Source organism: Mobula hypostoma, chromosome 7 (genome assembly GCF_963921235.1).
Source record: "Mobula hypostoma chromosome 7, sMobHyp1.1, whole genome shotgun sequence".
Classification (NCBI taxonomy): domain Eukaryota; kingdom Metazoa; phylum Chordata; class Chondrichthyes; order Myliobatiformes; family Myliobatidae; genus Mobula; species Mobula hypostoma.
The window spans coordinates 161,838,299-161,860,060 of record NC_086103.1 but is presented as its reverse complement, the minus strand read 5'-3'; the positions used below and the strand labels follow the sequence as shown (position 1 = coordinate 161,860,060).

At 40.6% G+C, this 21,762-nt stretch overlaps 1 protein-coding gene across 4 annotated transcripts in view; it reads left to right on the top strand.

Annotated features, from left to right (window-relative positions):
- Nucleotides 1-21,762, top strand: part of c2cd3 (C2 domain containing 3 centriole elongation regulator) — a 170,524-nt gene that overhangs the window by 75,383 nt on the left and 73,379 nt on the right. For all 4 annotated transcript variants that reach the window (XM_063054448.1, XM_063054447.1, XM_063054445.1 and 1 more), the window contains 4 exons: nucleotides 1,659-1,927; nucleotides 3,795-3,887; nucleotides 5,158-5,763; nucleotides 8,303-8,647. In XM_063054448.1, coding sequence (XP_062910518.1) covers nucleotides 1,659-1,927; nucleotides 3,795-3,887; nucleotides 5,158-5,763; nucleotides 8,303-8,647 — 1,313 coding nt within the window. The remainder of the gene's footprint in view (nucleotides 1-1,658; nucleotides 1,928-3,794; nucleotides 3,888-5,157; nucleotides 5,764-8,302; nucleotides 8,648-21,762) is intronic.

Genomic DNA, 21,762 nt, shown 5'->3' with positions numbered 1-21,762 from the left:
AGCCCTTTTTTTGATCTTAAAAATATGACCTATTCTGATTAATGTTAGTGTTTAAACTGTCTTTAATGTGTCGATCCCACCATTTTCATAGCATTAATCATAATCATAATATTCACATAATAAAACGGTGATAATAAAAGCTGAGTCTGAGATGGATGTTCATTTTCAGATAAGACATTTCAGCTTAAAACATATGTATGTGCACATGCACACACACACAAACATAAAGTGCTGGAGGAAGTCAGCAGATCAGGCAGTATCTATGGAGGGAAATAGACGGTCAATATTTTGTGCCAAGATTGTTCATCAGGACTGGACAGGAAGGGGGCCGAAGCCAGAATATAAGGAGGAGCTTAAGTTGGCAGAAAAATGAATGAGTTCAGGTGAAAGGAAATGGGTAGATGGGTGGGGGAGTGGGACCAAAGGGAATAATGTGAGAAATTAGGAGGTGATAGGTGGAAAAGGGTTAAAGAAAGAGGAATCTGATAGGAGAAGAGAGTGGACCATGGAATAGAGAGATGAGTTGATAGCAGACCATGAGGGCAGGGGAAGGGAAAAGAAGGGATGAGAAGCCTATCAAAATGAAGGAAATCAAAGGGGAGGGGGGAATCAAGGAAAACAAAGGGGAGTGGTTACTAGAAGTTAGAGAAAGCAATATTGATGTCATTAAGTTGGAGACTACCAAGACAGAATATGAGATATTGTTCCTCCAACTTGCATCTAGCCTCATCATGGCAGAAGAGGTCATGGGCCGACATGCCGGTATAAAAATGGAAAGTGAAATTAAAATGGGTGGCCACCTGAAGATCCTGGCTTTTGTGGTGGACAGAGCAAAAGTACTCAGTGAAGTAGATCCCAAAATGTGTCAGGTCTCACTAACATAGATGAGGTCTTAGCCAGAGCACCAAATGCAATAAATGACCTTAACAAGCTCAAAGGTGAAGTGCCACCCCACAAGGAAAGAACGTTTAGGACCTCAGTGGTGAGCAAGGTGATGTATGGGCAGGTTGCAGGGATAAATGCCAGTAGAGTTATCAGTCAGGACAGCTGAGTAGACAGGGGAGTTGTGGAGGCACCACGAGTCTCCAAAACTAACATATCATTCTCCATAATTTCCGCCTTCTTCAATGCCCTCCCGGAGGAGTAAGCTGAACACTGTTTCATCCTATGCCTTTGACCTCAACGCTTTAATCTTTTTAATCTGGCAACTTCCATCAAGAGGGATAAAGAGTATATATTTTGGGGCAAGGTCTTTCATCGATACTGGAAAGAAAGAGGGAAGAAGCCAGAACAAGAAGATGGGGGAGGGAAAGGAGTATAAACTGGAAGGCTATAGGTGAAGCCAGGTGAGGGGGAAGATACGCTAGGTGGGACTTTTTTTATTCATTCATCTCAGATAACAATTATACTTAGCATGTGAAATTCATAGAATAATGAGTTTTGCAGAAACTATTACATAATAGCCTACAAAATCTTACCTGCATGGTGAATTAAGTGATAATCTGCATGCATGAATCTGATATAGAAAAAACATTTATGAATTAAGGTTGGTTTCAGTAAGTTAGTTGCAAAAGGTATAAAATAAGCCAGTTGTAATATCTGTAATTCTTTAATACTATGGCTTATAAATGACTTGCATTGTATTTCTGTAAATACAGGGCTGCTGCAGAAAGGAACAATTTCTTGCAATATCAGTCTGAAGTTGGCGTGAACACTTATGTGACAATTCATATCTCCTTTCTCCTGGAAAATGAAAAACGATGCACTAAAGTTGTAGCTCGTACATTCTGCCCAGAGTTTGACCATTATTCTGAGTTTCCATGTAACCTTATAATTCAGAAATCAAATGGGGAGAGCTTCAGTTTGGCTGAACTACTTGAATCATCAGAAGCTGTGTTTACCGTTTATCATCAGTCCAATAAAACTGGTGGGCATTGATTTTTTTTACCTTTATGTCTGTCTTTTAAGTGCACATACTGCTGTTTAGCATTATCTGTACACTTCGCAGTTATCCCTGAATTGCATCACACTTGAAATAGTAACAGCTGAGCAAATATTTAGGAGGCTTAAACAAAATCTAGATTGAATTCAGATATAGGTTAAATAAAAGATAATATTTGTACTAAATGAGTGTGAGACACTGATGATGTCCATGAAGAGGTCTTAACCACTTCATCTTTATGTCACTGCTGTTAGCCTTGGCAGCTCTGTCATTGTCTGTATCTTGTGGTTCACTGTTGACCGGACCCTTGACTGGGCTAGCTGTATAAGTAATGTGGCTTTGAAAGCAAGTCAGAAGCTTGGTATTTTTCAGTGATTGACTTGCATCCTGATCTGTCATTGTCTTTCTAAGCCTTCATTTAGAGGTGTGATGGAATTCTTTCTGTTACTTAGTTCTGTGTCACACCAACGCCAATCAATAAGCTGGACACAGGCAAAGGAATGACAACAGAACCCATTCGATTATCATCACCAATTCATCATCTCACACAGTCACTCACTCCCATCACGAGTGCATATTAATGTAGTGAATGCCATTTACAAGATATGCTGCAGCAACTAAAGTCTCTGTAATATCACTAATGAAGTCCATGACCTTCAGCACTGGAAGGTGTAAGCAGTAGATAGATAGCAAGCATGCCATCTTAACATGGAAAATGTTTCAATATCACTAGGCCAAGTTCTTGAACTAACTTATCTGCTGAGTTCCCTCTCGACTTGGATTCCAACATTTCTGTTTCAATATTTTTATTAATTTCCACATAGAAGAATACAGAGTACATGAAGATATATATTATGAATCAAAAAAAAAGAATAGTACCAAATACATTATATTTAAGTCACACTTAGAATCACAGCACCCCGTATTCATAAACAAACACATAAATTAAATTAAATTGTAATATTGAAATGTGATAGTTTTATTATAGAGAAAATCTAAACCCCCTACCAAGATCAAAGCTGTTTGGTAAAGAAAGAAAGTTGGGAAAAAAATCCTTATCACGTAGTGATTTATGTTATTAGCCAACATCTGTACTTGTAACACCGATCAAAGATTTTGAAAATAGTTCAGAAATGGTCCCCACAATGTTTGAAAGTCTTGGTTAGAATCAGAAATTGAACAACAGATCTTCTCTAAATTTAAGCATGACATAACATCGCGTAACCATTGAGCGTGAGTAGGCGGAGCAACATCCTTCCATTTAAGCAACACCGCCCTCCTAGCCATAAAGAGAAATAAAGCCAAAATATGCAAATCGGATGTCTCCAAAGTTATGCCTTTTTCTCAAGGCAGTCAAAGGGTTAAGCTTAAAATTTACTTTAAAAAGTACAGAAAAAGTTTGGAATACTTCCTTCCAGTATTTTTCAAGACTTGGACATGTCCAAAACATATGAATTAGTGAAGCCTCTCCATTGTTACATCTATCACAATAGGGAGATATATCCGGATAAAAACGAGATAGCTTGTTTTTGGACATGTGGGCCCATTTAAAGTGGATTCCAACATTTCAAGATGATTTTTATCTTCCTGTGTAGAAATGTGACAATGAGGAACAGTAACATTAGATCAATTGATGAATTAGTCTCTTGCCACAACCAGTTTTGTAGCCTCAGCACATGGATTCCATAGTTATGAACATATAAAATGCAGTTGTTACCTGTAGTTGTCCACTGTTTTTGTTTAGTTCTGAAATCTGAATTCTTGTACGAGTCAGAATGTGATTTTTTTTTATGCACTGGAGGATTTTATTTGCATATCATTGCCAATTTTATGATTTCTTTTCTGTTTACAGCTAAGCCAAGTACAATTTTAATTGGTTCATCAAGAGACATTGAATTGGGAAGTGTGCGTATTCCACTGGCAAGCATGCTGATGAAGCGGACAGGTAATGGAGGACCTGGTACACTAATGTTGCACTATTATAAGCAGAATTTGCAGCCTAGGAATACAATCTGAGAACTTGTAAAGTTTAATAGGAACAACTTAATTATAATTTATAGATATAAAAAGTCAGTTTAATCTCTGCTACTTTAAAAAAATAATTATGTCAAAATAAGGCTTTCGATTGTAAAATAGGAAACATTTGATCAATACATGTATCACCTCTTGCACAGCAAGTTGAGACAGAACAGATAGCAAAAAATCTGAAGTCAGAGAAAACAGAATGTAAATCCACCTGACTCTAATTCACTGTCCCCCTCCCACTCTGATCTGAGTGTGCAGCTTCCAGATCTTTGCAATGAGATCCAGTACAAGTTTACTTCAGTCTGGGCACATTGCAGCTTTCCCAACTCAATATCAAATTACCTGACTTTAGATGACATGCTATTTCTTCCTGTTTATATAAGAAACGTTTCTGCCTACCGTTCTGTTTTCCTCTCTGTATATAATCTGGTCTTTTGGGCATGTCCAGATGTGTCAGAAGCACATCATGAACAAACTACACAGCCATTATAACTTAACCTCACACCATGTCTTCACACAATCAAAGAAATTCCCTTTGTTCCACCCACATTTCGCTGCTACCCAGACTAACTCATCAGCTCTGATTGTTAAGATCCCTCTCTCAAGTCTGATGAAGAGACATGCATCTAAACATTAACTATTTTTCCACAGATGGTACTTAGTTTTTCCAGCATTTTCTATCTTCTCATTTTGTATCGCTTTGGCTCAGCATTTCTTATTCTACATGTGAATGTCTACTCTGCTGGGCATGTCCCACCATATTACTCAATCCATAAGCCTAATCACTATTCTGCTGCCCCGATCAAGCTATTTCGACTCATCCTGTCATAGACATTCCCTTTGTTCTACAGATCTCTACTCCACCCTCTCTCCTACTGAAAACTAACTTGCATTGTTTTTACAGTTCAGATAAAGGATTGCCAACCCAAAACATTGACTGTATCTCTTTTCACAGATGCTTCTTAATATGCTGATATTTTCTCAACATCTTCTCTATTTTTGTATCATATTCAAGTTTTTTTTTTCTATTTTTAGTTGCACTTCTATTTCTAATCTGAGGCTTTAGTCCAGTGCAATAATCACAATGGTGTTGTCCCAAGTGATGAATATATATTGCTTAAAAACATCAAGGAACTACAAAATATGTAGACTGAATATCTTCTGAATTGTATATTGTGTTCTACATTAAGGTATCTCTGGCTGGTATGCAGTGAATCTTCCAGAAGTTGGTACTTCTGTTCAGTGTTGTGGCACTCCACCATATGTGGGTGGTGGTCTTGAACTTTCAATCTACTTTGCACATCCCAGTGATAGAGAGCGTGTCATAAAGGCTGCGGAGGCACTGGAGTGGAAGATTGGAATGAGTGGAGAAGATGATGAAAACTGGGAATGCACAGAGAGCAACATGTCGCTAACAATAGCTGTACCTCGCATATGGCTTCCCTTGCACTGTTTATTGCTGGCCGGTCAAGCACATCTGAACAAATATACTTTCTGTTATCTGCGTTATAAATTCTATGATAGAGATGCTATTTGTACAACTCTTCAAAAGCCTATTTTTACTGACATTCAGAGCCAGGTAACAGTGAGCTTTGACCAGGCAAAGACTGTAATTCTGAAAAGAACCCAATCCTTGGTCTGGTACTTAAAAGAAGAAAGATTAGAAGTACAGGTGTGGATGGCATATGGAAAAGACAAGGTTCAAAGACCTCAGGATACTGATCGTCTGATTGGATATTCATTCATAGATCTGTCGACACTGACAGAGAAAACATCAAGAAAACTTACAGTTAGTGGTATGTATATTGATTTTTAGAGCAAGTCTAAGTTGCAGTATATATTGAGACTATTATATTTTTCCAAAATTTCACCTTGCTGCTACTTTTAGGTTTGAAACCAAATGAAAGTATCCCTGCAGTTTCTTTTTTGTCCTAGTCTTCTTTCATCTATTTTACTTAAACATTTTCGATCTGTATAGCCTCGCTCCTGATGGCATGGACATCAATTTCTTTAACTTCCAGTAGTTTCTACTCCCTCCCCATTCTCTCTCTTTCTGTTCCTCATTCTGGCTAGCTTCTTACCCCTTCTATTCACCTCACCTATTCATCACATCCCTCTGGGGCCCCTCCTCCTTCCCTTCTCCCATGGTACAATGTCTTCTCCTATCAGATTTCTTCGTCAACCCGTTATCTCTTCCACTTGCCACCTCCCAGCTTTTCACTTCATTCCACCCCCCCCTTACCTAATTTCACCTATCACCTGCCAGCTTGTACTCCTTTCCCCCACCTTCTCATTTTGGTATCATTCCCTTTCCATTCCACTGCACATGAAGGGTCTTGGCTTAAAATATCAACTGTTTATTCCTCTCCATAGATGCTGCCTGACCTGCTGAGTTCCTCACACAGAATGTTGTAGGAACTCAGCAGGCCAGGCAGCATCTATGGAAAAAAGTTACAGTCAACATCTCAGCCCAAAACGTCGACTGTGCTTTTTGTCCATAGGTGCTGCTGGCCTGCTGAGTTCCTCCAGCATTTTATGTGTGGTTTTGATTTCCAGCATCTTGCAGGTTTTCTCTTGTTTCTGCTGAGTTCCTCAAGCATTTTATGTGTGTTGCTCTGAATTTCCATCATCTGTTGGATCTCTTGAGTTTACTTACCTTTGGTCACATTTTCTATCCTACTCAGTTTTCAATCTGAAAAGAAACCTTAGAATCTTTCTGATATTTAAATTAATAGTTCTTTTTACATTGGGGAAAAGACAGTTTCTCCTTATTGGTCAGAGGACTGAGTCTAAGATATTCTCAGCAAGTGTTTCAAGCCTTCCTGATTCAAAGCAGGTTAAATGTGGGGCAATGGGGAAGCTGAGCAGCAAACCCCTTGGCAAAATCTGGCCTTTTTAAAGACAACTATGTCACTCCTAAAAGTTTTCCATCTATGTGAATAAGAACCATCATTTTGGAATGTTTAAAACCTGACTTCACAAAACATTCAAAAACAATTAAAATAAATAAATTTCAAGCTATTTAAAATATGTTAAAACAATTAAAATGCTAATTATTAAAATTACCGTAAAAGTTGTATCTTGGTTTACCTGTTTGCAGTAAACATTTTGTCAAGTTACTGGATACTCAGCTCCTCAGTTGGCTTATTTTGGTGTAGGGCCTATGAACAGATTCCCACGGACAGGAACTAATTGGCAGAGTGAGCAGACAGAATTTTGTTCACTGAAATTTATCAGAAAATCTGAGATCTCTACGTTTAACTACCCATTTTGTGGTAAATGCTGACACTTTGCCCTGAAACTACAGCCTTTGTTAGCTGATATGAAAGGTGTCTCTGACAGGGATTGTGAATGATTTGTAGTAGACATCTGTAAGCAGTCTGTCCCCAGTAATAGTGGTGAAATTAAGGAGGGAAAAGGCAGACTGGCAGGTAACCATGAAGCATGCTGAAGAATTGAAAATTAGAACAAAAATTAATTTAAACAAAATCATGCCAGGCAGCGCCAACACAGGATACAAGACACAATTTCTGTAAAAGAAAAGAAAGGTGAAGAAATCTGATAAAAACTGGAAAGTAGACTGCACAGCATATCCAAGAAAATGCAAGCTCAAGTGGACACATGCAGCTTCTCATGCTACCACAGTTTAGAGCAAATGACATGTCCTATGTGAAATTAACAGAGGAGAATGAGATGAATGTAGAGTGATTGTTTTATTGTTCAGGAAAGAGCGAAACTGGACAGTGATGTGGAAACACTGAATAGTGGGTAGAGATGTGGAAGCTCCAAACATCCATATTGAAAGGAGATTGAAGAAAATGGATGGAAATTTATTGAAATAATAGAGGTCTCTGATGTTAGTGGGTCAAGATGAGAAACGTTAGACAAAAGTAAATTCTCGAGGAAGCTGTAATAATGGTGCTTCTGGAGCATTCAGAGTTATTCACTAAACACCTCCTCTTCTCCTTTTTCACACAAGCCCTGTCTAAACTTGAATTGTGTGATCACCAGCCCTTATTGTCCTGATGAAGGGCCTCGGCCCTAAGTGTCAACTGTTTACTTTTTTTCCATAGATGCTGCCTGGTTTGCTGAGTTCCTGCATTATTTTGTGTGTTGCTTTGGATTTCCAGCATCTGATTTTCTCGTCTTAGTCCTAATTGTTATTTAGCTAAGTTCTCATTTTCCTTCACTTCTCCGGGACTTATGGAATGGTTTTCTGTGTTAGAGGCAAATTGTTACTCATTTCCAAACATAAACCTTTTGCAAAATCGAAAAAATCCAGAGAAGTTCCAAAATAATTATTCTTTTCCATTCAACTTTGTTTTTCTTGTACAGGTATTTACCCACTTTTTAAACGAGGTGCTTCGGACCTGTCAGGTGCAGCTCTGAGGTTCCATATCACACTTGCACCACATGATCTTCCACCTTCTACCACTGAATATTCTTCTCAGAGAATAAACTGTTCCGATGATGATCATGATTATGAATGTAGTGCCAAGGAAGATATTCCGCTCATTAATGAAGCAGAGGAAGTAACAGAAGTGCAAGTTGATGATGAATTGCCCAGAGATTCTATCCTTGAATGCAACAAGGTGGCTAATGAGAATCATGAGGTAGACCTGGCAACTACATTTGCAGTGAATGTTGTTGTGGAGAGAGCTATGCATCTAAGCTTAAAAGGTAAAAATTTTAATTTTGTTACAAAGTGCAATGTTGCTATTTATTGAGTTGCCACTGATAATTATATTGATTTTCTTCACTTCAAAAGTAATTCATTAATTTTTCAAATAATTATAAAAGATTGCATTGCTTTATGTGAACAACGTGCATCACATAGTATAAAGCAGTATGCCATGCAGCAGTTTTTGTTTTCTTTTGGCACTTCGCAATGTAAAGTTGTAATGGTACAGTAAGAAATGGAATGGTTCTTGGACAAGGCAAAATGAGCAGCAACCATTAACAACAGGTACAAAATTCTGTACTTAACAATGGAGGACAGTTGACAAGTAGCTATAGCTTTTGGTTGCTGATGTCTGCTCTACACTGGCTATATTGTCTTCAGCCTGCTCTCCTCTTTCCTGTAATTCCATGCAGCCTTTAAAGCTGTGTGAATCTTTCTTCCATGTGTTCAGCATTAATGCTCAACCAAAACCAAAGATCATTGTCAGTTAGCAGAAACGCCAGCACAAATAGGGTTGATGTATTGGCTACACATTTTTTAACCATTAACTTACCATTAGCTTAGTACTTCCTCACGATTTTACAACTATTCACATATAAAAGTCTGGAAGGGTTTATCCAATACTACCAAACTCAATTTGGGGTTGGTGTAATTTTCATAATGAATCCCTTCTGTTACACTGATATTAAATGTGATATCTGTAGATCACGAGTTCCTGATCCTATGTCACCATTGAGGTGCAATATTTTATATTTTGAGTACTAAATGGTATTCGATATCAACTTAAGACAATTCTCAGAATAATCTTTTCAAATAGAAAGTTTATCAGGCTAATGAGTACCAAGAGGTGTGTAGCTGCCAATCTGATCCATGGATTTTGCTCTATCTGTCTCATTGTCCTACCTTCCTGATGTGATTTCCTCCTTGATCACGACACCATGAACATTGTTATTGCATTATACCATTACATAGAGTATACTATTACTTTGCTATTGCATAGAAGTAGTGGAGGAAACAAAGGGGATATCTATGATAGGGTGGAGACCTGAAGAGACTAAATAAGATGTTAGTGATGCTGGCTGAAGAAAAGTGGCAAAAGCTTGTAGTTGCAGCTGATATGTTTGGACGAGGTGTATATAGTAGAAAGTAAAGAAAAGAGAGGGAATATAAACTAATGCCTGACCTGATTTGTTGTAGTTGCTATAAACGTGAAATGGAGAATGGTGAAAAATTATCAGCAGGTCAGGCAGTGTCTATTTCAAGGGTTCCCAACGTTTCTTATGCTGTGGACCAATACCGTTAAGCAAGCGGTCCATGGACCCAAGATTGGAAACCCCTGATCTAGACAGGATTAAAAAAAATTAATGACTTCATAACTGGCAAAGATCTGACTGAGAGCTGGAAAGACTCCTTATCTGAAATTATAGACAATAGGTGCAGGAGTAGGCCATTCGGCCCTTCGAGCCAGCACTGCCATTCACTGTGATCATGGCTGATCATCCACAATCAGTATCCAGTTCCTGCCTTATCCCCATTACCTTTGATTCCGCTATCTTTAAGAGCTCTAGCCATCTCTTTCTTGAAAGCATCCAGAGACTTGGCCTCCACAGCCTCGTGGGGCAGTGCATTCCATATATCCACCACTCTCTGGGTGAAAAAGTTTTTCCTCAACTCCGTTGTTGAATTCAAATTTGAATCTGGGTTTTCTTTTGTTAATATGTAGCTAGTCCAGATCTGGTGGTATGTTCCTTGTGTGAGGTTTGGGAATTCTGGGAGACATCCAGTCTGCCTAATAACTACATCTGCACAAAGTGCACTGAGCTGCAGCTCCTCAGAGAAGAGAACATGTTAAGGAAATGGAGCTGTAGCTGGATCACTTTCAGTTCATAGGGGAAAATGAGGAGGTGATAGGTAGGAGTTACCTAGAGGTAGTCACCCCTACGTTGCATGAGGCAAGTACCTGGGTGACTGTCAGGAGAGGGAAAGGAAATAGGCAGCCAGTGCAGAGTACTCCTGTGGCCATTCCTCTCAATAATAAGTATACTGCCTTAGGATACTGTTGAAGGTGGGGGGGCTGCATTGACCTGATATCTGGCACTGAGTCTTTCTCTGGCTCAGAAGGGAAGTGGATCACGTCTGGAGAAAGTATGACCTGTACAAGAAGGACTATTTATACCTGAACCAGAGGGGCACTGATACCCTTGCGAGCAATTTGGCTACAGCTGTTGGGGTGCATTTAAACTAATTTGGCAAAGGGATGGGAACCAGAGTAATAGGGCTGAAGATGGAGCTGTTGCTATACAACTAGATGCAGTGTGTAGTGAGACTGTGAGGAAGGACAAGCAGATGATAGTGCAAAATTGAGGTCTGAATTGAATGTACTCAGGACACAGAATAAGTTAGATGATCTTGTAGTGTCGTTAGAGATTAGCAGGTATGCTGTTGTAAGAATCATTGAGTTGTGGTTGAAAGAAGATCATAGTTGGGAGCTTATTGAAAGGACAGGCAAGGAGGTGGCTCTGTTGGTAAAAAATGAAATCAAATCCTGAAAAAGAGGTGACATACTGTAGGACTGGAAGGTGCAGGAAAGATGTGAAGGGCCTGTTTCCATGTTGTAAATAAATGAAAAATAAATGGCAGTTGAATTTAATAAGTATTTTGTGTCAAGTCTTCACTGTGTGGAAGACACTTGCAGAATTCCAGAAATACACGTGTCGGTGGGGGGGGGGCGCGCGGGGATGCGGCGCAAAAGTGAGCATCATTGCTATTACAGTACGAAGGAAAAGGTGCTTGGGAAGCAAGCTCTGGGCCTATACTCACTGGAGTTTAGAAGAATGAGAGGGGTCCTCAATGAAACCTGTTGAATATTGAAAGCCTGGATAAATTGGATGTTGAGAGGATGTTCCCAATAGTGGGGAGTCTAGGACCGGAGAGTAAAGTAACAGAATAGAAGGATATCTGTTTAGAACAGAGATGAGGAAGAATTTCTTTAGCCAGAGGGCGGTGAACATGTGGAATTCATTGCCACAGATGGCTGTGCAGGCCCGGTCATTGGGTAGATTTAGGCACAGGCTGGTGGGTTCTTGATTAATCAGGGCATCAAAGGTTATGGGAAGAAGGCAAGAGAATAAGGTTGAGAGGGATAATAAATTCGCCCTGATGGAATAGCAGAGCAGATTTAATGGGCCGAATGGCTGGATTCTGCTCCTATGTCTTATGATCTCTTTTTTTTAATACTCCTAGCTTTCCTAGCAACATCTTGCAACATCAAAAATTTAACAGCATGATTTATGTATAAAATATATCTAATCTGGTTAATTACCATTTATCATTTTGAATGTGCCAAGACCTGGGCAACAGTAATTTTAAATAGCACTTGTCTTACACTGCAACCAGACAATAACTTATCCAACAGAGTCTAATCCCCTTCACTCAAAGTTCAGTAGTTTGAGCCTGTTGGTGGTTACCATTAATCAGCCACATTAAATTAATGCAACTCCAAGTTATACCCCAAACACAACAGATGCATTAGAATTGAATTGACTTTATTTCTTACATCCTTCATATACATGAGTAGAAGTCTTTACATTACGTCTCCCTCTAAATGTGCAATGTGCAATTTATAGTAATTTATAATAAATAGTATGTACAACAGGACAGTCAGTATAACATAAAAATACAATTGTATCAGCATGAATTAATCAGTTTGATTGCCTGGGGGAAGAAGCTATCCTGAAGCCTGTTGGTCCTGGCTTTTATGCTGCGGTACCGTTTCCCGAATGGTAGCAGCTGGAACAGTTTGTGGTTGGGGTGACTTGGGGCTCCAGTGATCCTTAGGACCCTTTTTACACACTTGTCTTTGTAAACGTCTTGAATCATGGGAAGTTCACATCTACAGATGTGCTGGGGAGTCTGCATCACTCTCTGCAGAGTCCTGCGATGTGAGGGAAGTACAGTACCAAGTAGTAATGCAGCCAGTCAAGATGCTCTCAATTGTGCCCCTTTAGAAAGTTCTTAGGATTTGGGGGCTCATACCAAAACTTCTTCAATCATCTGAGGTGAAAGGCATTGCTGTGTATTTTTCATCACATAGCCGGTATGTACAGATCATGCAAGATTCTCAGTGATGTGTATGCCAAGAAACTTAAAACTATTCACCCTCTCAACCCGCAGATCCATTGATGTCAATAGGCGTTAGGCTGTCTTCATTCCTCCTGTAGTCCGCAACCAGCTCCTTTGTTTTTACGACATTGAGGGAGAGGTTGTTTTCTTGACACCACTGTGTCAGGGTGATGACTTCTTCTCTGTAAGCTGCCTCATTATTATTTGAGATTAGGCCAATGTGTAGTGTTGTCAGCAAATGTAATTAGCAGTTTGGAGCTATGGGTGACTACACAGTCATGGGTATACAGGGAGTAAAGGAGGGGGCTTAGGACACAGCCCTGAGGGGCACCTGTGTTGAGGATCAGAGGGGCAGAGGTGAGGGAGCCCTCTCTTACCACCTGCCGGCAATCTGATGGGGAGTCCAGGATCCAGCTACACAAGGCAGGGTGAAGGCCGAGGTCTCTCAGCTTCTTGTCGAGCCTAGAAGGAATTATGGTGTTGAATGCTGAATTGTTGTCCTAGAACAGCATTCTCATATAAGCATCCCTCTTCTCCAGGTGTGTAAGGACGGTGTGAAGAGCTGTGGCTATTGCATCATCTGTCAATCAGTTGTGTAGGTAGGCGAATTGTAGGGGGCCAGTGTGGGTGGTAGCATGCTGCAGATGTAGTCCTTGACCAGCCTCTCAAAGCATTTGTTTATTATTGAGGTGAGTGTGACAGGATGCCAGTTGTTCAGACAAGTTACCTTGGTCTTTTTAGATACAGGAGCAATGGTGGATGTTTTGAAGCAGGAAGGCACTCTACACTGGGAGAGGGAGAGATTGCCATCACTTGCAAATTCCCTTCCCTGGGCACATTTGTATTGTCCAGCCTTTCCTTCATTGTTTGCTGGGTCTCAGTACTGGAACCTGCTACCCAATAATACTGGGCAGAAATTCTTCACATTGACTGCAGTAGTTCAAGAAGGCATCCACCAGAGTCTGCCCAAGTGTAGTTGGCCATTGGCAGTAAAATGCCAAAATTAACAGTGTCGATCAAATCCTACAAATGCTTTAAATGGGAACACAAATAAAATCAGATTACTCTAGAATTTTACTGGTGAATTAATGTACCTTGTTTCTGAGTATCACCAAATCTGTTGTCCTGAGTTCCAGGGCAACTTTAATGCCAGCTGGTGTTGAAGCTTTCAATAAGAATTGGTATAGGAATGGATAAAGTGCATAATGCCTATTTATTAATCAATCATTTATATAGTGGCATGCAAAAGTTTGGGCACCCCTGGTCAAAATTTCTACTAAGCGAGTAAAAGATGAACTGATTTCCAAAAGGCATAAAGTTAAAGATGACACATTTCTTTAATATTTTAATCAAGAAAACTTTTCTTATTTCCATCTTTTACAGTTTCAAAATAACAAAAAAGGAAAAGGGCCTAAAGCAAAAGTATGGGCACCCTGCATGGCAGTACTTAGTAACACCCCCTTTGGCAGGTATCAAAGCTTGTAAACACTTTCTGTAGCCAGCTAAGAGTCTTTCAATTTTTGTTTGGCAGATTTTCGCCCATTCTTCCTTGCAAACAGCTTCTAGTTCTGTGAGATTCTTGGGCCGTCTTGCATGCAGTGCTCTTTTGAGGTCTATCCACAGATTCTCGATGATGTTTAGGTCAGGGGACTGTGAGAGCCATGGCAAAACCTTAAGCTTGCGCCTCTTGAGGTAGTCCATTGTGGATTTTGAGGTGTGTTTATGATCATTATCCTGTTGTAGAAGCCATCCTCTTTTCATCTTCCACTTTTTTACAGACAGTATGATGTTTGCTTCCAGAATTTGCTGGTATTTAATTGAATTCATTCTTCCCTCTACCAGTGAAATGTTCCCCATGCCACTGGCTGCAACACAAGCCCAAAGCATGATCAATCTACCCCCGTGCTTAACAGTTGGAGATGGGTTCTTTTCATGAAATTCTGCACCCTTTTTTCTCCAAACATACCTTTGCTCATTGTAGCCAAAAAGTTCTATTCAGAAAGTTCAAAGGAACATCTAAACAAGCCTGATGCATTTTGGAAACAAGTCCTGTGGACTGATGAAGTTAAAATAGAACTTTTTGGCCGCAATGAGCAAAAGTATGTTTGGAGGAAAAAAAGGTGCAGAATTTCATGAAAAGAACACCTCTCCAACTGTTAAGCACGGGGGTGGGTCGATCATGCTTTGGGCTTGTGTTGCAGCCAGTGGCAAAAGGATGAATTCAATTAAATACCAGCAAATTCTGGAAGCAAACATCACACTGTCTGTCTACAACAGGATAATGAACCTAAACACACCTCAAAATCTACAATGGACTACCTCAAGAGGCGCAAGCTGAAGGTTTTGCCATGGCCCTCACAGTCCCCCGACCTAAACATCATCGAGAATCTATGGATAGAACTCAGAAAAGCAGTGCATGAAAGATGACCCAAGAATCTCACAGAACTAGAAGCCTTTTGCAAGGAAGAATGGGTGAAAATCCCCTAAACAAGAATTGAAAGACACTCAGCTGGCTACAAAAAGTGTTTCCAAGCTTTGATGCTTGCCAAAGGGGGTGTTACTATGTACTGACCATGCAGGGTGCCCAAACTTTTGCTTCGGGCCCTTTTCCTTTTTTGTTATTTTGAAACTGTAAAAGATGAAAATAAAAAAGTTTTCTTACTTAAAATATTAAAGAAATGTGTCATCTTTAACTTTATGCCTTTTGGAAATTAGTTCATCTTTTACTTGCTTAGCTATTCACAGTAACAGAAATTTTGACTGGGGTGCCCAGACTTTTGCATACCACTGTAAATACAGCCAACCACAGTGTCCTGATGGTAATTGACCACTGCAAGTTTGTGACATGGTGGGTTTTTTCTCTATGACTAGTGCTAATATTATGGTCGACCAATTCCTGCCCTTCTGAATGCTTTGGAATACAACCTACAGGAGACATCTCAAAGCATTAAATAGGTACTACCATCACTACCCTTCTCTAAATCTGCTCCCAGGATAGTTGAACAGATGTCTGTATTTTCTCCAAAGCCAAAATACCCAACTTTGCAGCCACAATCACTGGATGGGCAGCATTGCCTGATACCAGTTTTCTGAAGTGAGCATTGTACTTGATTCATCACAAATGAATTCCAAGGTATGATATTCTTGAAGCCTCCTTTGAAAAAATTGAATATGCTCACTAACTTATGTGAATCCCTGATCCAGTACTGCTCAAACTAGCAAAGAAACATCTTGGAACACTTCAAGTCAATGCCCTGAGTGCATAGAGGTCATGTTCAAACAGTGAGAGGAACACTCGGTAATTAATTTATGCCTAAAACTCCATTTGTCCCACCGGTGATAATCTGCAGACCCAACATAGGAATGTTTAGTCAGCAAAGAATCAAAGACCTATGTACGTCCTCCATTCCAATAAAGAATTACTGTCTTTTTATCATTAGCTAAGGTAGACTTTTGATGTATTTTAAAATGACAGCTTTCTGTTTTGTTATCCAAGATGTTTTAAGTTTAGATATTGTTTTAGGGCGGATAATATTCTTGTTCTTACTGTTATACTATCAATTAATGTTTGAAAAGAACCTCCTAAATTATATGCTAAAGCCTTTCGATAGATTTATCATACAATATAATGGTGAAATCTTTCGTTTAACAATTTTTCAGATGTTGGTGTCCTCATTTGCTATTCTAGGGATTATTAATTGGAATGTTTTGTGCTTTTTGCCTTTCTTCTTCTTGAGTAATCCCTTAGGGTTGAAGATATTTTACATCTATTTCAATTCTTTGTGTTTTGAAGTGGTTGATGAAGTTAATATGCAACCAGTGGACTCGGGGAAAGTGGCAGGTGGGTGGTTTGGGAGGTAGTGTGCTATTTCCACCAGTTACGCTGGGCATTTTGTGCAATTCCCATGAATGGACTCAGGTTCTTAATGCCTTTCTAAACTCCTTCTCCACTTTGAGCAGTCATAAATCACGAGTTTCCTCTGTTCAGCTAGTAATCTTTTGCTTTGTGAAGCTTTGAGTTGAGTCTCTGCTTTGTGAGTCTGGTGTTGGCCAGGTAATGTGGCGGCCCAGCAATTCCTTCTTAGGGTGTTTCTCTGTCTTTGCCATGACAGAGCTCTGAATATGGTGCCTGTTTCAGAAGCTTAGAATTAGGCATATGAGTAACATGCCTGCCTATGAGAGTGGACTGAATGTAATTACTGCCTTATTATTGTTTTCTCTCCTGGAAGAAAATGTTGGCATTGGTGCATTTATAGTTTTAATAACTTGGAGAATTTTTTTTTGATACACAGTGGTATCTCTCCACTGTTACCAGGTGCTTGCTCTAAATAGACCTTGTACAGAGGCTTGCTTGAGGGCAGATATCATTGTTAACCAGAATATTATTAACTTATTTGTCAAATTGGAGAATTGGATTTTTTCCTCAAACTCAGAGACTGTGCTTGCATAAACTAAACACTGTCTACCTTTGCTGACAGGGCACGTAAAATAAAGGCATTTTCCAGAGTCTCATTAGCGACTCTTAATTGTTGAAATCCAATGTCATATAACAGGGAAGTTTGGCAGAGGACCTGCACTTTCATCCGTTTCAATGACCAAGTTGACAATTTGGTGCTCAGCCTCCAAATATGCACATGCACAAGCATCTTTTGTGTACTGCAATATGACTGATTCTGAGGTGACCTCAATTTGAGAGTGGAGGAATCACTCACTGAACAGAATTTCATTTGTCCTGTAGATTACTTCATAAAAGATTGATTAACTTTATTTGTCACATGTACATTAAAACAAACAGTAAAATGTGTTGTTTGCATCAATAACAAACATAGTCTGAGGATGTGCTGGGGGCAGCCTGCACGTGTTGTCATACTTCTGGCACTAACATAACATGCCCACTACTTACTAACCCTAATGTGTACGTCTTTGGAATGTGAGAGGAAATCAGAGCACTCAGAGGAAAGCCACGTGGTCACACGGAGAATGTACAGGCTACTTACAGACAGCAACAGAATTGAACCTGGGTCACTGGTTCTGTAATAGTGTTACGCTAACCACTATACTACCATGCTGCCTAGATCTAGATAAACTGTATGTAGCCCCCCCCCCCCCCCCCCGGCCACCCTCAGGGTCGCTCGGCTCGCTGTCGTCTAGGGAAACAGCCTGGGCCCCGCCAAACTGGGTAATAGTTTGTGTGGATGCTGTGTGAGGTACCCCACCCCGCCCAAATAACAGACAATACACCAGATGCAATTAAATGATATACAGTTTATAGATATTACTGGAACTATATAATTAAAAGAGAATAAAATATAAAAGGAAAATAAAAGGCGCCACACTTATCAAAGTTCAATCCCTTCGTGCACAAAAAAACCGTTGGAGCTCATGGACCTTCTTCTTCACCCTGCGACCCCTCGGACCACCTCGACCAGCCCCCTGGGACCAACAACAGTGGTCAACTAGACGCTCCACACGAGTCAGTCTCCATCTCCTCACCGAACGTCCCACTCGGGGTCCGACCCTGTTAGCGGACTCACAGCACCTTGTCCATCCTCTGTCTCGCTCTCCCGCCTTCTGCACCAAAACCCCGCGCATACAGTATCTTCAAATAAACCAAAACCATAACAACTATCCTAATTGGTTAATAGCGCTCTCTTATCACACTCTAAAGCAAAAACAAGCTGCTAGCGCAAACTTTCTCAGTGTTTAACACAACAAAGCCGCATTCCCCAGATTAGCATAACAAAGACGCCATTTTAATTAGCCTCCGCAGTAACATAAAAATCGAAACCCCCTTACATGTATGTTTGAGCTGAGGGGCAGCTTTGTGAGGAGAAGTATTTGGACATTGATGCAGCTCTCTTGACTTTAGTTTGTACTGATTGCTAGATCCCAAACCTCATATTGAGGAGTGGATGGAAATTCCCTGTGATGAATTTTTAGAGTGAGTTGGATGTTACTCAGCAGTACCACAGAAGCCTGGCAGACCATGGTCTTGATGCAATGCAAGAGGTTTGAAGACCACTGGAGACCGTGCTCTGCTACATGGACTTCAACACATACTCAAGTGGGTATGTTTATAAGTGCCTGTTCGTATGCAATAAGTCTTTCTTGAATGCATGCATGCACTACCTCTTCATCGATTCCCCCCACAGCCTGTCCCTTGACAACACACTTTACTTTTCACCTTTGTCCATATCCAATGCTGAATCTTTACCCCCTTACTTCTATCGTCATATCTGAACAACCCCCAGTCACCATTCTCTCATTCTCCCCTACACCCTGATGCTCATCTGTGTCCATCATTTCTGCATTGGATATCCATCCCCCTTCTTCTCCCTTACCCTCAGTTTTTAACCACTCTACCTTGCATCCTTTTTCCTTACTGATAACTTTCCTAAATGATCTCCATGCTCTCTTTTGCTCTCCACACTGAGGAAGGACACCCTACATCATCACCAAGAAATGGCTGAATGAATTTCAGGGTGGCAGATGTTGGTGGTCTGTGTTGGCAGTGAAATGTGCACTCTCACGGATTCTGGGGCATTGGGCTAGGGAAGCAAGCCAACAGAGGGAGGGCTAGCCCATGGGTGGAGGGTTCCCATCCCTGTACGATTTCTCCCTCTTCACTTACCATTTATCCTACCTTTCCTTTTGATTCTTCAGTTTTCTTAACCAGCATGGCCTTTCCCATTTTCCACCTGCCAGCCCTCCCAACCTGTGACCTAGCTCATACTCCTGAATCACTTCCAGAAAAAAATTCGGGGAAAACCAAGCTGCCTCGTTTTGGCAGATTGTGATCACCTTGTGCTTGGATTAGCAAACCACAGGTTGTAATTTCACTTGCCACAGTGGCTGTCTTCAACCCATGAGGATTCTTTCTCCTGCACTGACATTTGTCTCCAGTGCGCTCCCTAAACCTCAGAGGCTGCTGCCTCCCATACAGCCTTTAAATTCACATTGTGGGTGATAGGTGCAGGTATCTCTGTCCCCCGAACACCTTCAAATCCACGGGAATTTGTTTCTTACATCTGTGCTAAAATAAAATGGGCCCAATATTTCTTGCATTTAAACCACAGTGCAGAGAGAACTATTTAAAGTTCAGAGTTAAGCTTATCATATATAAAGATATCTTATATATCTTATCTATAAAATGGAGGAGGAGGAGATGGCAGCGCGACGCAGTGCGCAGCGGCCACTCCGGTGAATGATATCTGTTATCTGTCAAGTAGGGTGCCGTGCACAATCCTGATTTGATGGAGACAGACGTGAGAGCATGGAGGAACATCTGAAGAAATTTCTGAAATGCCTTTTTTGCTGCCGCTGTTACTGTGTAATCCAGAATCTCCGGAGGAGAAGGCCTGGAGTACCCGGCTTTGCTTGTTGCTCGGCAGCTGGGGCAGGGTCGAAGCGCTCGGTAGAGGATGATGCTCAGGAGGCTGTATTGGAGGGGCTGGTCGGAGGCTCGAAGTTTTCAGTCGGGCTCAGAGTCGGCTGTGGTCGGGTGCAAATAGTACATCGGCAGTTGTCGGCGCCTGCAGGTTTATGGCAGGGAGAGTTTCTCTCTTTTGCCCCTGCTATTGGGACTATCGGGAGTCGATCGGAACTTTGGGACTTTTTTTTACCATGCCCATGGTCTGCTCTTTATCAAATTATGGTATTGCTTTGCACTGCTGTAACTATATGTTATAATTATGTGGTCTTGTCAGTGTTAGTCTTTGGTTTGTCCTTTTTTTTGTGATATCACTCTGGAGGAACATTGTATCATTTCTTAATGCATGCATTTCTAAATGAAGATAAACGAGGACTGAGTGTCCTCAATCTAAAAAAAAGATGCGCTTGCATTGGAGAGGGTATGGAGGAGGTTTACGAGAATCATTCTGGGAATGAAAGGGTTTATGTATGAGAAGGTTCTGATAATTCTGGGCCTATACTCACTGCAGTTTTGAAGAATAATGGGGAATCTTATTGAAGCCTTACATAGAGTGGATATGGAGAGGGTGTTTCCTATATTGTGGGAGTCTAGGACCAGAGGACACAGCCTCAAGAGTAGAGGGACATCCGTTTAGAACAGAGATGAGGAGACATTTTTTAGTTAGGGGATAGTGAATCTGTCGAATTCATTTCCACAGCTGGCCAATTCATTGAATATAGTTAAAGCAAAGGTTGACAGTTTCTTGATTAGTTAGTGCATCAAAGGTTACAGGGAGAAGAATAGAGAATGGGGATGAGTGGGATAATAAATCAGCCATGATGGAACGGCAGAACAGACTCAATAGGCTGATGGTCTTGAGGGCTATACTGCCTAGAATATGAGTGTTGACTATTTTTATGTGCTTCATCCACATAGGAGCTCTTTACGAAGAGCCAAATAGGGTAGCTCACTCAGGCCACATCAAAATTTCTTACTGGTAATTGAAACATTTGAATTATAGTTGACAGAATCACCCCCAGACACCTTTAAACTCTTATTTAAGTTTGTTTTAGGAACGGTGTCTCCTAATATTTGCTGTTTCATTTTATTTCTGTAATATGTCATTAAAAACAAATCGAGAACAAGAGCCAAGGTTTAATTCATCTGTTGAACTTAACCATAGTTTCATTCAACCCTGGAACATCTGGACAGCAAAGATGCATACATCAGGATGCTCCTTAATGACTACAGCTCAGCATTCAATATCATCATCCCCTTAAAACTAATCAATAAGCTTCAAGACCTTGGCCTCAACACCTCATTGTGCAATTGGATCCTCAATTTCCTCACTTGCAGACCCCAGTGAGTTTAGGTTGGCAACAAAATATCCTCCACAATCTCCACCAGCACAGGTACACCACAGAATGTGTGCTTAGCCCCTTGCTCTACTTGCTTTACACTTATGACTGTGTGGCTAAGCGCAGTTCCAGTGCTATATTTAAGTTTGTCGATGTCACCACTACCGAATCAACGGTGGTGACAAATCGGCATATTGGCATCTGTTAGTCTTGTGAGACCATG